General features: G+C 50.4%; 1 protein-coding gene across 1 annotated transcript; it reads right to left on the reverse strand.

The window, feature by feature from the left end:
• Positions 1-15: 15 nt before the first annotated feature.
• On the reverse strand, positions 16-17,512 carry LOC103720630. The gene is made up of 4 exons (XM_008810429.4): positions 17,453-17,512; positions 16,577-16,757; positions 1,376-1,491; positions 16-766 (listed from the first exon to the last, which is right to left on the reverse strand). Exons 2-4 carry the CDS (start codon positions 16,679-16,681, stop codon positions 397-399), a joined length of 591 nt encoding a protein of 196 aa, XP_008808651.1. The 5' UTR covers positions 16,682-16,757; positions 17,453-17,512; the 3' UTR covers positions 16-396.

Genomic DNA, 17,512 nt, shown 5'->3' on the forward strand with positions numbered 1-17,512 from the left:
ATCACTTGTGAAGACAAGTAAATGTCATAAAATAGCAACTTACAATATACTTACATTTATAATGTCCATGAAATGTAATAAAACACCTGTTGAGAGGGTGGTTGATAATTTTCTGAAGGCAGATGAAATTGCCTCCAAACCCTCCAAAAACACATGGATGCAGGCAAATGCAAAGGGTGAAAGCACTATCATGAAGACTCAAACCTCATGAAGAACCAGATAATACACTTCACAAGATTATCCCATGCCCTAGAATATTTGCTGCACCTTGCAATTGCAATAGATTCAACCATAAAATTCATGTCAAGCTTTCTCAAGTCAAAACCAACCCGGGTTATAATTTTTCTACTAAAAGGTCCTAAATTCATCTAGTCGGCAAATACTATTGCCATTTTATCATGTCTTTGGGTTGGCTGATGGTAGCACACCATCATCTGATACAACCGGAGGCTGGTCGACACTACCATTTGCATCTACCTCTGTTCCTTGAGTGCTCAACTCACTGAAGGTCCTCTTCCTTGATGATGACTCAGACTTCTCCATCTCCATGGCCTTCTCTCCTTCCCCCTTGTCTTTCATTTCGTTCTCCTTCTCTGGTTGGACATCACTGGTGGAGGGTGGAGGTGGAGGCAGTACTGGCGCCAGTTCATGGCCACTTAGCCGGCAGTAAACTCTCTCAACGGTTTCACTGATCTCCTTCCCCAAACCACTGTTGTCAAGAATCAGCTCCCAAACTGCTTTCGAAGCCTTTTCGAGCACTGGAGTTCTACAAATTTACTAATAAATAAGTTTAGTATTGTAAAGCAATAAAACGTGGTTTACTAAATGACATTTACTGTCAAAGTCTCTGTTTTTCTCTTTCTTTTTTTTCGATTAAAAGGGAAAACCTGCCTGTTCTTTTTTTCCCCCTTTCGAGGGTAAAGGGAGGAGATTACTCCCTCAATATCTTAAGTAATTGAAATATAACCTCGCGGAGCCTCAAATAGCTTTCTTAAATTTGTGTTCTTTCCCCAAGGGAAACACAGGAAAATGAAACTACCAGTCTTCATAAAATCAAGACATTGAGTTCATTCACAGTATGTAGAAAATATCACGATTAAATCAGTCACATGAAGACAAGCCCAGTAGAGAATGCTACTAAGTTATATTTTCCATTAAAGAAATAACGTAGGAGATGATTTTCTTAAATAAAATGGATTTAACAAGCTAACAATCAGAAGCAGCATATTGTAATCCTCTTTCTTGAAAGAAGATTTAGAAGCATAGATCTTAATCAGATACTTGACATCAATACTGGGAAAAAAAGGATAATTGTGTTTTCTTTTTATCTTTTATGTGACATTTCTGGTGTGCATCTGTAAGAACAACTACTCACTCAAGTTCTCGACGAAGTGCATCAAATAACTCTCGCTTGGTCTGTTTCTCTGCACCAGGAGTGTTTAGAACCTTACTTTGCTCCACCATTGTAATTGTATTGTTCTTCAGCTCTTCCTGCAAGCAAAGCCAGCCTGCAATTAAGGAACTTACACAGAGATGGCTGTCCTAAACCAAATGATTTTTTTAGACAATTTAATTCTTTTTTAAGCAATCAACAGAAAAACAATCTAGCTTCCTTTTAAGCAAAAGTGACATTGTTCTAATATTTTGTTGTTTCAGCGTAAATCATTGACCAAACAACACTCTCGGATTCAGGTCTGCCAGCTAATTTTTGATACTACTACAAGAAGGCCTATTAGCAGTTTTTGAAGTGCTTACGCAGAAACAAGGAGAGAATATTGGGTAGAGGTTGTAGGGGTGCTTTTCCACTAATCACAAGGTCAGGCAGTAAATGTGCTTGAAGTCCTCAGAAGCGGAACCTTACACAACTAACCCTTATTAATCAAAAGCCACATTTTTTCGGGGCATCCTTTAAAATCCACTCAGGATCCCACATGACTGTTTTCAGGGGCATGAAAGGTTAAATACTTCTCCCTGCCCTTGTCATGCAAGAGAATAAATAATAAGATAAAAAATTAGTAACAATTCGACATTGGAGAGATTTTCTCCTGCTCGACTACATCGAGGTCTGTAAGGTTTCAGAAGTCATTTTCATTACACTAAAACTGACAGAACCATTTTGCCTGTAGGCAGTCAGGTTCGGAAATTTTTGGCTAAATCATCGAGTCAATATTAGCTGAATGGTTGTCTTTTGGATGCAATAAACTAATCATGTACAAAACAGCATAAAACCTATTTAAACATCTTGTTTTACTTTTAAACTTTTGCTTCAAAATGTTCACAATGAATCGAAACATTTGAAGAAAAACTTTCAGTAATGATGCATACTCCAAGTATACCACCATAAGTTTAGTAGCTGTAAGGAGATCTGACCAATCATAGCAATATACAGAGGACATTACCCATAAATGTAACTTGGATCCACAAACCAAAATGCATGAATTAGTAAGTAATTCATCTTTTGTTAAGTTCTATCTTAAATACTCATGAATAATTCAAAGATCATTTAGGGAATTACATGCAGGATACAAATGTACATATATCACAAAATCATACCCAACAAAAACAATAAGAATCATATAAGTTGCTGGCTTGCTGCACATGCCCCTCAAAGCTGAGGGATTTTCTCCGTGCATCCAACATTAGTGTAGTTATAAGAAGCCTAGAGATGAAAAATCAACCCTTATGAAAGAGAACAAATTTCGAAATTAAAGAAGCAGGTTCACTAAAAAAAATTAACGTCTAATTGTGGAAACACCTAGGCAGCTTAGTAATCTCCACATTCAACAAAGAAGCTACAGGATATAAGGTGCATCATTTTTACCCATAAACTTAGCCTTTCATATACACTGACTTTGACCTTCCACTCTGACCCCTGATCCTTAAACATCACAATTAGTACCATTTGACCCTCAACCTTAACAATAATTATTAGCTTGTATCTTTATCCACTAGCCTATGCATGCTATCCAGAACGTTTTCCCTCCCAACAACCCTCATACATAACTACAATTGACCTATCCTGTATAACCCAAAACCTAAAGTAACAACTTAACCATTATATTCACATACAGAGGATCTGTTAAAACCTTAATACCAGCCTCAATGTTAACACACAAGCTTTACATACTATATCTCACTTAATAGGCCTTGTCAGACCCTATTTATATGTTATTTTAACCACAATGACCATGACTTTAACCTTTGGACCAATTCTTCCGAGGCCTGGACTTATAACCATATGTTATTCCAACCCAAAAAGGCCTACCCTCTAACACTGACCTTCAATGCAATATAGCCCAAAATAGACCAACTACAGCCTACTAGCCTAAGAATAAATGCCAAATTCACTTCAAAACACCCATAAAAATACATACAGAAACCCCTTCCCCTAAAATCTGTTGCTCTCCATGATGTTCCACCAGGTCCTACTTCTCTACTCTAATGTTCCAGAAATAACACTAAGACAAAAAAAAAAAAAAAAAAAAGAATCTCCATAGAAAACACATCTCGAAACAACAAACATGGCCGAGCATCTCTTGTTTTTTTTTTTTTGGTACAACAGCGGCTCACACCCTACGGGTGTGGATGCAAGCATTCCTTGTTCATTTTGCTGTTCCATGTCTCTTATCATAATAGACACCTTAAGCCACCTCAATCTGTTATACAAACCATAATTGCGATAATCCTTGTGTTGTACTTTCTCAAAGCCTCTGCTAACAGCCTCTATCTCCTATCTACCAGGTAGGACGTCACACTTCCCCACCAAACATGGAACCAAAAATGGCCCTTGCATAGTTGAACCAAACCTTCTCCAAGAATATTGAGTACACCATTGTTGCTGGAAATTGGACCCGGGGGCTGCCGCGAACCGAGAGGAGAGGAGCTCCGCTGCCGGGACGGTGGATGGCGGTGCGTCGACGGGTGGCGTCCTCCTGGGGAATCCTGCAAGAAAGCCGGTGGCCGGGCTTCCCGGCGCCGGCCCTCCGAAGCTTAAGTCAGAGGGGGCTGATATGTGGGAGGAGTAAAGGAGAAGAATGTTTGTTCTCTCTTTTTTGTGTGTATCTGTGTCCGTCCCCTTTTCTTTCTCCCCAGGTTCCCTTTTATAGAAAGGTATCACGTTACCTGGGAGGTGGCAAGGAGATTTGTCTTCTTTCGTGATAATTGGGCACGATCATGCTCATTAATGGCGTTGTGGAGAATAAGGCCGGATCAGGCCGGAGTCAGGAAGTTGTCACGATTGATCGGACCCGTTGGGGTGGTTGAACCGCCGGCCGTGGTGGGCCTGGGGTTCGTAGATGGCAAGTGCATTGATTGCTGAGTGAACCGGTGGTCAGGAAGAGCCATGCGCTTTGATGGTTCAGTGATCCGGAGATCACCTTGAGCCGTGTTCATTTAATGACGGAGTGCATCGGAGGCCTGAGGGGGTCTTATGCATTAATGATAGGGCGTGCCGAATGCCTGCGGAGATCTTGTGCCTTGATGACTTGGGGATGGTGGCAGATTGTAGTGGAGTCATGTATTTAGTTGTCAGATCCTTTAGAGGGTTAGGCGGAGATTGGATATTTGGCTAAGGCACGGGTCCGGCACGGGTGCCGAGCCGAGCTGGTTGCTTAGCGGAGTGTCCTGTGGCGGGGTTGCCTCTCTGGTCGGCGCTTTCTAATCGAGTGCCTCTGGTCGGCGCTCTTTGGTCGAGCGCCTCTCTGGTCGGCGCTCTGTGGTCGAGCGCCTCTCTGGTCGACGCTCTGTGGTCGAGCGCCTTTGGTCGGCGCTTTCTAGTCGAGCGCCTCTGGTCGGCGCTCTGTAGTCGAGCGCCTCTGGTCGGCGCTTTCTAGTCGAGCGCCTCTCTGGTCGGCGCTCTTTGGCCGATCACCTCTGAGGAGGAATGACTTGGGTTTTCCCCCCAACACTACCCCCCGACTTCCGAGTTCCAGCTGGTTGCCAGTTTGAGCGCGGGAAGTAGTTTTAGTTGGGTCATTATGAATTATGAAAATTTTAAATTATAGCGCGTTTCGAATTATCGGGCGCTTCGAGGTGCCATTAATAGGCGGCGTCTCTTCTTTCCCGAAATGCCTCATTATTGGGACGCCTTCTTCGAAGCGTCCTCGCGTCGTGGGCTTATGATGGGGCCGTACGATCCGACGGGGCGCTTCTGTGTTCGAAGCGTCAGCCCGAATTAAATGTGGCGCTCCGTCTTTTGGGCCGACACGCGTCGTAATCCGAACGGGGTGCAGCGTTTTTCTCGCTGATCTGGGCCGTTGGAGGGGTCTATTTAAATTCTCACCTGGCCTCCCGTTCTTTTCTTATTGTCTTCTTCCTCCAGCTTTTCTCAGTCCGAAGTTTTCTTTCTCCGGCATTTTTTACAGGTCCCTTTTCCTCTCGATCTTTTTCTCTTTCTTCCTCCTAATGGGTTCCGGTCCGAGTGAAGTCGAGTCTACCATGGGTGTGCTGGAGGTCGAAATGACCGAGGAGTGGTTTTTCCCTTTACAAGGGTTCCGTTTGGAGCGCGCCAGGCGGGAGGATCGGGTAACCGATCCTCCGGTAGGCCGGATTGGAGTGTACTTGGAGGCACTCTGGGCCGGCCTACGATTTCCTCTTCACGGGTTCGTGAACGAGTTGCTGACGGAATATCAATTGGTTCCGGCGCAGCTTGCTCCGAATGCCTGGAGGACAGTGGTCGGTTTCCTGTCGCTGTGTTTAGCGTACGGGATTCCGACCTCTGTCAACGTTTTCCGACGACTTTTTGTGTTGAAGTCGAATCCGGGAGACGGAGAGTGGCTCTACATCGCCCTTCGGGCGGGTTGGCCACTCTTTCAGGGCGCTCCTTCGTCCATTCATGACTGGAAGAAGAAGTTCTTCTTTCTAGGTTCTGAACGAACATGGGGGTTTGATCCTAGGTGGGGGCCGACCCAGCTCAGGTCCGTCAACAAAGTCCCCAAGCTTTCTCCGCACGAGCAGGGGATCATCGACACCATCCGCAGCCTCGGGGACGGTATTTTACTGAGCGGCCTCATAAGTGAGGACGCTCTAGTGAACGTTGGCCTGAGCTCGGCGCGTCCTCAGGGTAAGGGTAACAGTAGGGTGTCTTTTCCATTTTGTTACAGTTCTAAATTCTAATCCTGCTCGTCCTTGCAGATATCGCAAAGATGGTGACCAAGAGCGAGGTTCTATACGCCCGGTTCCAGAAGAGGGCGGCCGAGCTCTCGGGAGAACCAATCGAGCCGAGAAAGAAGGCGAAGATCTCGGCGACCGCAGCGGTCGAGGTGGGCGCACCTCGCCCCGCGCGCTCCGAAGCTGGTCGGGGGGAGGGCGCGGGCTCTAGGGGCGCGGGCTCTAGTGGAGCTACGGTGGCGCTCCCGTGCCCGGCGCCAATTTCACGGGTCCCTGGTCGGCAGGAAGCCCCAATCGCCGACCAGGGGGGAAGTTCAGCGGGTTTGGCGCTCGCGCGCTCCGCTCCGGTTTTGCGGCAGTCAGATCGGCCGCCTGTCCGACCCCAGCCCTCCAGTTCCGAGCCGGGGAGCAGCCAAGGAGTTGCGGGGTCGGCTCCGCCTAGGCCAGCCGAAGTCGGCCTTCCGGGCTCGTCGGGCTCACGGGAGCGGGTGCCTTACGCTCCCGCCTGGTCGGTCTTCGAGGGCGATTCGGCCCTCGATAATCCCCAAGTGGCGCGCGAAGTATTCCGGGTCGCGCTACTTCCGGCCGACCAGGCCAAAATACGGTCCATGAACTACGGCGCCTTCAGGGACTCTACTCTTTGTTTTGCCGTCCGGGTAAGTTAGTCTTCCTGTTTGTACAGTTATGCAAGTTTTATTTTTAGTTTCTCACGTTTCTCACGTCTCTTTTACAGCATCTGCATGAGACGGAGACGCTGATGCACATAGTGCAAGACTACCGGGAGCGGGCCCGGGGGCATCAGCGGGGGCACGAGGAGGCCGAGGCAAGGTGCCAGGCGTCCGAGGCCGAGCGCCAGGCGCTCCAAGTAAGGGTGGGAGCGGTCGAGGACGAGGTCCGAGCTCTGACTGCCGAGCTCGAAGAGGAGAAGGGCGCGCACACTCTGGCCAGATCCGAAGTGCGCGCCACTGAGGCTCGTCTGGCCGAGGCCGAGCTGGCGCTGGCTACCCGCGAGCAGGAGGTGGGGAACGCCCGCCTTAAAACCTTGGAGCTCGAGCGGGAAGTAAAAAACCTCGAGCGGAAAGCCGCGTATCACGAGGCTCGGGAGCAAGAGGCTCGGGAGCAGGCCCAAGACGCGGTTAGGCTCTTCCGCGAGTCGGAGGAGTTCCGTGATCTTCTGGAAGAGGAAGGTGTGAACGGGCTGATCCAAGGCTTCAAGGACTTCCGCAACCAATTGCGGCGGCTCCTTCCTGACTTTGACCTGAACCTGCTCAAACCAGGAGCAGGGGTCGAAAGGTCGGAGGCGGAGGCAGAAACTCCGGAGGCCGACCAGGGAGGTCTGGCCGAGGCGGCCGAGGCTGTCCCCGAGGTCACCGAGATGGCCTCCGAGGCTGTTCCTGGTGCTGCCGAGGCTGCCGAGGAAGAGGCTTTGATCGCAGAGCCGGCCATTCCTGAAGCCGCCGAGCCTGAGTCTTAGTATAGTTTTTTTTTTTTTTTTTTTTTGTAAGTCGGGATGGCCCCCACATTTGTTAAGGCCGGGCCCGAGCTTTGTACTTAGCCTACGGGCTTTTTGAAATGAATATACATATTTGTTATAACTTGCAGCTTGACTTGTGCTTTGGTTGACTTAGATTTCTTTCACTTGGATCCGCTTTTAGGCTCCAAGGAATTGGGCTCTACGGCCCCAACTTCGTTCGCCACATAGTTGGACTTGCGTTTAGGCTTGGCACAGCCGAGCTTAGGTCCGAGTTTCCGTTACTCGGTCCTAAGATCAGTAATATAGCGACGCTTATGTCTAGGACGCGCTTGGGCTCGGGGGGTCTTTTCGAGCTTAGCTCAGAATTCGACCGAGCCCTAGGACTAGGGTCACTAGATTTAAAGTTCCTAGTGAACTTTTGGGCCCGGATCTCGGGTTGCCGAGGCGGATGATCAGATTTTTTTCCGACATACGAGTTGAACGTCTGTCAGCTTGAGATGGGAATTCATCGAGCTGACGGCATAGACTAAGCTTGCCATTGAACAGTGCACGTAGGAGGGGTGAGGCCGAGCGATGATTGGCCCGACCAGGTACCTCGACGATGGTCGGAGGTTCATTCAGGTAGTTAATTAACCAAGAATGAAAATAAATGAGAATGTAAAAGATATTAATTGAATGGGTACCTGGTACCGTGAGCGTTCTTACGCCGAGGCTGTGAACTTTGCCTGGCGACTGAAGACGCTCCTCTGCTCAGAGTCCGTTCTTTGAGGACGCCGGCAAGATAGAGGAATCCAAGAACGAAAATAACCGAGATTATGTAAAGACATTAATTGAATGGGTATCTGGTACCGTGAGCGTTCTTACGCCGAGGCTGTGAACTTCGCCTGGCGACTGATGACGCTCCTCTGCTCAGAGTCCGTTCTTTGAGGACGCCGGCAAGATAGAGGAATCCAAAAATGAAAATAACCGAGATTATGTAAAGACATTAATTGAATGGGTACCTGGTACCGTGAGCGTTCTTACGCCGAGGCTGTGAACTTCGCCTGGCGACTGAAGACGCTCCTCTGCTCGGAGTCCGTTCTTTGAGGATGCCGGCAAGATAGAAGAATCCAGTGCTGCAAATCATGGGCTTTTCGTTGATCACGAACAGGAGATTGAGTCGAGCTCTGTGACCAATGGAGAACGCATCCCGAAATATCGGGGCATCCCGACCGTGGTCGGGGTAGGAGAACGAGCCGAGCTCGTTGGCCGATGGAAAACGAGCCGAGCTCGTTGGTCGATGGAGACCGCATCCCGAAGTATCGGGACATCCCGACCGTGGTCGGGGTAGGAGAACGAGCCGAGCTCGTTGGCCGATGGAGAACGAGCCGAGCTCGTTGGTCGATGGAGACCGCATCCCGAAGTATCGGGGCATCCCGACCGTGGTCGGGGTAGGAGAACGAGCCGAGCTCGTTGGCCGATGGAGAACGAGCCGAGCTCGTTGGCCGATGGAGAACGAGCCGAGCTCGTTGGTCGGTGGAGACCGCATCCTGAACTCACGAACATCTTCAGGGAGTCCACGTAGGTACTCCATCATCCCGAAATATCGGGGCATCCCGACCGTGGTCAGGGTAGGAGAACGAGCCGAGCTCGTTGGCCGGTGGAGAACGAGCCGAGCTCGTTGGCCGGTGGAGAACGAGCCGAGCTCGTTGGTCGGTGGAGACCGCATCCCGAAGTATCGGGGCATCCCGACCGTGATCGGGGTAGGAGAACGAGCCGAGCTCGTTGGCCGATGGAGAACGAGCCGAGCTCGTTGGCCGATGGAGAATGAGCCTGGCACCATGAGACAATTAGGAGAATTGGTGAGTTCGAACAAGTACACAAACCAACATAAAATGAAATTTATGGTTGAATAGTGGGGGACCCCTTGGGATCCTACTGGTAGTACACGCGGAGATTTTCAGAACTCCAGCTTCGTGGAATGGGAGTCCCATCTAGAGACTCTAGCTTATAAGTTCCGGGCCGGCGGATGCGCGTGACTCGGTAAGGTCCTTCCCAATTTGGAGCCAGCTTCCCTTGCTCAGTTGGTCGGGAGGCCTCGGCTCTCCTAAGGATAAGGTCCCCTGCTTTGAAGGATTTGACTTTGACCCTGGCGTTGTAGTACTGTGCTGTCTTTTGCTGGTACCTCGCCATGCGAACTCGGGCGGCCTCCCTTGTTTCCTCGATCAGATCGAGGTTGTTCCTGAGTTGTGAGGAGTTGGAGCTGGCTTCGTGATGCTCCACCCTTGGAGAAGGGAGTCCGATCTCCAACGGGATGACAGCTTCCGTTCCGTACGTTAGATTGAAGGAAGTTTCGCTGGTGGGGACACGGAATGTAGTCCGGTAAGCCCACAGGACATTGTATAGGTCTTCGATCCATTGTCCTTTGGATTTGTCGAGCCTGGCTTTGAGCCCCTGCAAAATAGTATGGTTTGTTACCTCGGTTTCTCCGTTCGTCTGAGGGTGCGCGACCGAGGTGAAGCGGTGGTCGATGCCAAGCTCGAAGCAGAATTCTCTAAAATGGAGGTTGTCGAACTGGCGACCATTGTCGGATATGAGGATGCGGGGGAGCCCGAATCTGCAAATTATTGACTTCCATACAAAATTCCGCATCTTCTGCTCGGTGAGCCGGGCAAGGGGCTCGGCTTCCACCCACTTTGTGAAATAGTCGATGGAGACAACCAGGAATTTCCTTTGTCCGGTAGCCATAGGAAATGGTCCTAGAATGTCAATTCCCCACTGGGCAAAAGGCCAAGGGGAGCTGATAGAAGTTAAGGGAGCCGAGGGTCGGCGTTGGACATTGGCGTTTCTCTGGCATCGGTCGCATCTTCGGACGAAGTCCACAGCATCCTTCTGGAGTGTCGGCCAATAGTATCCTTGGCGCAAAATTTTATGGGCCAATGCTCGTCCTCCCAGATGATTTCCGCAAATCCCTTCATGGACTTCGCGCATTGCATAATCAGCCTCTGTCGGGCGGAGACATCTGAGGAGGGGAGAGGTGAAAGATCTCCGATAGAGCTTTCCCTCATGCAATATGTACCAGGTGGCGGAGTGCTTTACTCGGCGAGCCTCTCGTTCATCACTGGGGAGGACTTCGTCTTGCAGATAGCTGATGAGCTCGTCCATCCAGCTTGGCTCGGACTCAATGCAAAGGGCCTGCTCGGGCTCCTCTGTACTGGGTTTTTGGAGATACTCCAGTGCCGCCGCTTTGGGGAGCTCGCTCATGCGAGAGGACACCAGCTTTGACAGCTGGTCGGCCCTAAGATTCTCCGACCTGGTAACATGTTGGATGTGGAAAGAATCCAAGGTCGAGGCGAGATCCCGTACCTTCTGAAGATATTTCTGCACTGTGGGGTCTCTGGCTTCGAAGTCACCCATGATTTGGTTGACGACGAGCTGAGAATCGCTGAAGGCCTTCAGGTCCTTCACTCCTAGCTCTCTGGCTAGCTTGAGCCCGGCGACGAGTGCTTCGTACTCCGCCATATTGTTGGAAGCAGGAAACTCGAGGCGTAGGGCTTGCTCAGCGACCACCCCCTCCGGGCTCGTGAGGATGAGACCTGCTCCGCTACCCCCCGAGTTTGAAGAGCCATCGACATGCAAAGTCCATGCCAAACTCGGGGTCTGCTCTGTTGGCGTAGGCTCAGGTTCGGGCTCGACCTCATCCGGTATGGTGCACTCGACTATGAAGTCGGCGAGTGCTTGTGCTTTGATCGCCGGTCTGGGTCGGTACTCGAGGTCAAATTTTCCGAGCTCGATGGCCCATTTAGTAATCCGGCCTGCACGGTCTGATCTTTGCAGGATCTGCTTTACTGGCTGGTCGGTCAGCACGGTCATTGTGTGGGCTTGGAAATAAGGCCGGAGCCTCCGAGCTGAGATGACCAAGGCATAAGCAGTCTTCTCCAGCTTGGAGTATCGGGTTTCAGCATCCCTCAAGACCCGGCTGGTGTAATATACTAGTTTTTGGAGCTTGCCCTCCTCTCGGACCAGGACCGAGCTTACTGCTACAGGGAAGACAGCTAAATATAGGTAAAGGAGTTCACCCTGTTGAGGCTTTGTGAGCAGGGGAGGGGAAGCCAGAAGGTGCTTGAGCTCTTCAAAAGACTACTGGCACTCGTCCGACCACAGGAAGTTTTTCGGCTTCTTGAGAGCCGCAAAGAATGGAAGGCAGCGCTCGGCTGAGCGGGAGATGAATCTCCCGAGAGCTGCAATTCGGCCCGTAAGCCGTTGTACCTCTTTGACTGTCCTCGGAGGTGTCATCTCCTGGAGTGCTCGGATCTTTTCAGGATTGGCCTCGATTCCCCGTTGTGTAATGATGAAGCCGAGGAATTTGCCGGAGGTGACTCCGAATGCGCATTTGGCTGGGTTGAGCTTCATTTGGTACCTTCGGAGTGTGGAGAATGCTTCATCAAGGTCGGCCACATGGTCTTGCGCCACCTTGCTTTTCACCAGCATGTCATCAACATAGACCTCCATGTTTCGGCCTATTTGATCTTTGAAGATCCGGCTGACCAGCCTCTGATAAGTTGCCCCGGCATTCTTTAAGCCGAATGGCATTACTTTGTAGCAGTAGGTTCCCCCATCGGTGATGAAGGCCGTTTTTTCTTCATCTTCTGGCGCCATGCGGATCTGGTTGTATCCGGAGAAGGCGTCCATGAATGCTAACAGCTCGTGACCCGAGGTGGAGTCCACGAGCTGGTCGATGCTGGGGAGTGGGAAGCTGTCCTTTGGGCAAGCTTTATTCAGGTCGGTGTAGTCCACGCACATGCGCCATTTCCCGCTGGCTTTTTTGACGAGGACCACATTGGCGAGCCACTCCGGGTAGGATATTTCTCGGATGAAGCCAGCTTCGAGGAGTTTGTCAACCTCCTCGGCTGCTGCTCGTTGTCGTTCAGGGGCGGCGCCTCGCTTCTTTTGTCGCACGGGCTTGCAGGTTGGCTTTACTTGGAACCGGTGGACCATGATCTCTGGATCTATCCCCGGCATATCCGCGGGCGACCATGCGAAGACGTCCAGGTTGTCTCGCAAGAAGTTGACAAGGCGATCCCTTTCGCACTCATTGAGGCCAGAGCCGACCTGCACGGTTAGCTCGGGAAAGTTTTCGCGCAAAGGAACTTGGATTAGTAACTCACTAGGCTCTACCCGCTTTTTCTGAGGGTTGACCCGTGCCTCCAGAGTTTTAGTTGAAGGCTGGTCGGTTGCTGGGACAGGCACCTCAGCTGGTCGTTTCGCCTCGTGGGTCGCCATGTAGCATCGTCTTGCTACCGTTTGGTCCCCACGAACTTCGCCAACTCCTTGGCTGGTGGGGAATCGCATGAGCAGGTGGCGAGTCGAGACTACCGCTCGGAGGGCGTTGAGACCCGGTCTTCCGAGAATGGCATTGTAGACCGAGGGTACGCGTATCACAAGGAAGCTCATCCCCACGGTACTTTCACGGGGGGCGAGCCCGACCGTGACCAGGAGGTCGACCTCGCCCTCTACTGGGACTGAATCCCCAGTAAATCCAACCAACGGAGCATTCATCCTCCGTAGTTGCTCTTCTGTCATCCCCATTTTACAGTAGGCATCAAAATACAAAACATTCGCCGAGCTTCCATTATCGATCAAGATGCGTTTTACATCAAATCTATTTATGATCATGGAGATGACCACGGCATCATCGTGGGGAGTTTCGACTCCCTCCAAATCATCGTCTGAGAAAGAAATGGCTTCCGAGGCGCGCTGGCGCTTCGAGGAGGTTCCTTCCCCTGAAGCTTCTCCAACCGAGACCCTGCCTCGGATGGTGTTGATGGTGCCGGCGATGGGCCTGTTGGCATTTGAACCTTCAGGCCGTGCGGCTCCTTCGGCTGGCTTCTTTTCTTCGCGCCGGCCTCGCACGAATCGATCGAGCACCCCTCGGCGGATGAGCACTTCGATCTCGTTCCGGAGCTGATAGCAGTCCTCAGTATCATGGCCGTGATCCCGATGGAAACGGCAATACTTCCGGGGATCATGCCGAGCTCCGGGGTCTCGTTTCGGAGGTGGGAGCCGGATGTAATCCTGGCCCTCAATCTCCATGAGGATTTCGGCCCGAGGAGCGGTGAGGGGAGTGTAGTTTTCATACCTCCCTTCAGGTGCACGGGCCCGTGGTGGAAACCTTGGACGGAGTGGTGACCTCTGCTGAGGCGGTCCCCGTAGTCGGGGTGGACTCTTCAAGCGGGGCGGATTTTTAGCTCGGCGCGGGGACGGGCTTCTGGGCTGGCCACGCTCCTCGCGACGTCTTTTCTGTTTCTTGGAGGTCTGCTCGGCCCCGCTCCGCCTAACAGCCACGGCTTCCTCAGCCTTGGCGTACTTCCGCGCCCGAACAAGCATTTCGGTGAGGTCTGCAGGAAAATTCTTCTCGATAGAGAAGAGGAACCTGTAAGACCGGGCTCCAGTCTTTAGTGCTGACATGGCGATTGACTGGTCAAGTTCCCGGACTTCCCATGTCGCGGCGGTAAACCGGTCCAAATACTCCCTGAGGGATTCTCCCTCCTTTTGTTTGATGTCAAGGAGGGAGTCCGATGTCCGCCGCTGGGGCTGGCTGGCGGCAAAATTGCCGGCGAACTGCTTGCCGAGCTGCTCAAAAGAGGAGACGATACTCGGCTTCAGCCCGGTAAACCAAAGCCGGGCCGGTCCTCGGAGTGTCGCTGGAAAAGCTTTGCACATCATGGCCTCCGAGGCTCCTTGTAGGGCCATTAAGACCCGATAACTATCCAGGTGGTCAAGGGGGTCGGCCCTGCCGTTGTAAGGCTCCACCTGGGGCATCTTGAACCGCGGCGGGACCGGCTCGTCTTCAATCTCCTGGAAAAAGGGGGACTTCGTGGTGAACTCGAAGTCACCATCACGTCCCGATTTCCTTCCGTGGAGTGCCTGGATCTGGCGCTCCAGCTTCTCGACCTTCTTGTCGAGTTCATCATTCTGGAGGATCGCTGCAGCGGTTTGTTCTGGTGCAAGTTGCCCTGGAACCGACTCAGCCTCCGAGGGTTGTGGCCAGCCACCAGGGCCTCTAACTGGGCGTTCTCTCCAGAGGGAGGCCTGGACTTGAGAGTCCTGACCTCGAAGGGGAAGCCCGCTTGTAGGGGGCTCCGGTTGAACTGGAGCCGGAGGAAGCGGTGCCGTCGGGATGCCCCTAGGTTGCAAGCCTTGGACAGCGGTAGCCAAGGCCTGCACCTGTTGCACCAGGGCATCAAACTGCTCCGGCCGAACTTGAGGGGTTGACTCGGCCGGAGGCGGCGAGTTCTGGACAGAGTGTCCAGGACTAGGTGGAGGACGTCGAGAGGCATTGGAAGCCCCCTTACTTCTTAGTTTCATGGCAGCAACTCGGTCCCTTCCTCTAGCGCCAACTGTTGCTGGAAATTGGACCCGGGGGCTGCCGCGAACCGAGAGGAGAGGAGCTCCGCTGCCGGGACGGTGGATGGCGGTGCGTCGACGGGTGGCGTCCTCCTGGGGAATCCTGCAAGAAAGCCGGTGGCCGGGCTTCCCGGCGCCGGCCCTCCGAAGCTTAAGTCAGAGGGGGCTGATATGTGGGGGGAGTAAAGGAGAAGAATGTTTGTTCTCTCTTTTTTGTGTGTATCTGTGTCCGTCCCCTTTTCTTTCCCCCCAGGTTCCCTTTTATAGAAAGGTATCACGTTACCTGGGAGGTGGCAAGGGGATTTGTCTTCTTTCGTGATAATTGGGCACGATCATGCTCATTAATGGCGTTGTAGAGAATAAGGCCGGATCAGGCCGGAGTCAAGGAGTTGTCACGATTGATCGGACCCGTTGGGGTGGTTGAACCGCCGGCCGTGGTGGGCCTGGGGTTCGTAGATGGCAAGTGCATTGATTGCTGAGTGAACCGGTGGTCAGGAAGAGCCATGCGCTTTGATGGTTCAGTGATCCGGAGATCACCTTGAGCCGTGTTCATTTAATGACGGAGTGCATCGGAGGCCTGAGGGGGTCTCATGCATTAATGATAGGGCGTGCCGAATGCCTGCGGAGATCTTGTGCCTTGATGACTTGGAGATGGTGGCAGATTGTAGTGGAGTCATGTATTTAGTTGTCAAATCCTTTAGAGGGTTAGGCGGAGATTGGATATTTGGCTAAGGCACGGGTCCGGCACGGGTGCCGAGCCGAGCTGGTTGCTTAGCGGAGTGTCCTGTGGCGGGGTTGCCTCTCTGGTCGGCGCTTTCTAATCAAGTCTGGTCGGCGCTCTGTGGTCGAGCGCCTCTCTGGTCGGCGCTCTGTGGTCGAGCGCCTCTGGTCGGCGCTTTCTAGTCGAGCGCCTCTCTGGTCGGCGCTCTTTGGCCGATCACCTCTGAGGAGGAATGACTTGGGTTTTCCCCCCAACAACCATGTATCACAATAATTTACCACCAAGACACAGGAGGTTGCCACAAGACATTTTCAATTACACTCCCTCACTCTCCGTGTATGTGCGTATGTGCGGCTTGGCTCGATTAATTTTCTCATTCTCTAACAAAATCTGATGCACAGGAATTTCAGAGGTCAATGTGTGGCCTTTATGACAATAATCTTTGCAGGCTATTAATATAGAACAGAATTGCCCATTTTCATAATATAAAACAAGATAAAAATCAACTGGGTCACATTAAACCAACCTAGAGTTGTCTCATCTCACAAATAAAAAAAAACAATAATTTCCAGAAAATATAAAGTATAATAACCAAAATTAGAGCAACCACACAACAGATCATATATAAAAAACATCATATTCAGAACAGGAGTATTGCAGTTACACCATATACTGGCAGCAAGTCACCTTGACAATAGCTCATAATTGGATGATAATGCAAACAAAAACAAATGAATACACCTATAAACGCTTTTATTTGGCATAAGTTCTATCTTTGGTCTGGAAGCACATTTGCACTCACAGGAAAGAAACAAATGTATCATTTTTTTTCGCATAAAAATACCGAATTTAGATAACAAAAAAAAGTTGGGTGTTGATATACATACATTGGCCTTTAGCTGATTTATAATCTTCAGTCTAATAGCATCAATAGTGCCATCATTCATTAGTGATTCAAGTACATCTTCGGGTGTTATCACATGGGAACCCATGAAACCTGAACAAACTACCTGCAACTCCTTTACCTCAAAGACTTTAATAATGGTACTACTGTACCTAGTAGAGCACCTACATGAGTAATCTTCTTCACATGAGCAAAGTAAGAGTGGTGCTTTCCATGGAACAAATAAAACACAAGGAAAAGAAGGGAAAGAAAAGCTTCTTTAAGCAAAAAGAACACCATATTGAATAATAATCCTACTTCAAAAGCTTCTGTGATCATAATCACAAAGTGGGAACTTGGGATAAATTCCCTCAGGGTGGAAGCTTGTACTTGAGAAAAAATTCAGAAGAAAAATAAAGACTGGGTAACATCTCGATAAATAATCTCACTTCAACATAAATCAGGGTAAGTTACAAACTTCACAAAATATCCATAAAACTACAAATAATATATCAGATGTTCCAGGACATTCCCCAAACATCGATAAAAATGCTGAAAAATTTAGGATAAATTCCAAACAATTCCCAAAGCATTCTCAAGATCACACAAGACTGAGTAGATGTTCCAGGTTATTCACATAAATCATGAATCGATCAGGATTCAGGAGGAGTGATCAAGAAATAGGCTAGGGTTACAACAAAGGAAATTTTGGTGGGAAAAGTGGGAAGGAACCCCAATATTTCGATTTCACAGAATAAAAACGACCGAAAGATCGGACTTTTTTGAGAGCAATCTTTCATCTAAAAACAGCATGTTTACGCGAATTTTTCCTTTAAAAAAAACAACAAGGATAAGGGAAAGGATAAGGGAAGAAGATTACCTGGAGAAGACTGGCGCCGTTCTCAAGCCTGAGAGAGAGGAGGGGGGTGGGTGGGGTGCA

The sequence above is a fragment of the Phoenix dactylifera genome, chromosome 1 (genome assembly GCF_009389715.1).
Source record: "Phoenix dactylifera cultivar Barhee BC4 chromosome 1, palm_55x_up_171113_PBpolish2nd_filt_p, whole genome shotgun sequence".
Classification (NCBI taxonomy): domain Eukaryota; kingdom Viridiplantae; phylum Streptophyta; class Magnoliopsida; order Arecales; family Arecaceae; genus Phoenix; species Phoenix dactylifera.

What these genes read in the sequence shown, in the direction of transcription:
- LOC103720630 (XM_008810429.4), bottom strand. Translation starts at nt 16,681, where the DNA reads ATGGGTTCCCATGTGATAACACCCGAAGATGTACTTGAATCACTAATG. An exon ending in TAAATCAGCTAAAGGCCAAT is followed by an intron (nt 1,492 to 16,576) that starts GTATGTATATCA and finishes CTTTGCTTGCAG; the next exon opens with GAAGAGCTGAAGAACAATAC. An exon ending in GCACTTCGTCGAGAACTTGA is followed by an intron (nt 767 to 1,375) that starts GTGAGTAGTTGT and finishes GTAAATTTGTAG; the next exon opens with AACTCCAGTGCTCGAAAAGG.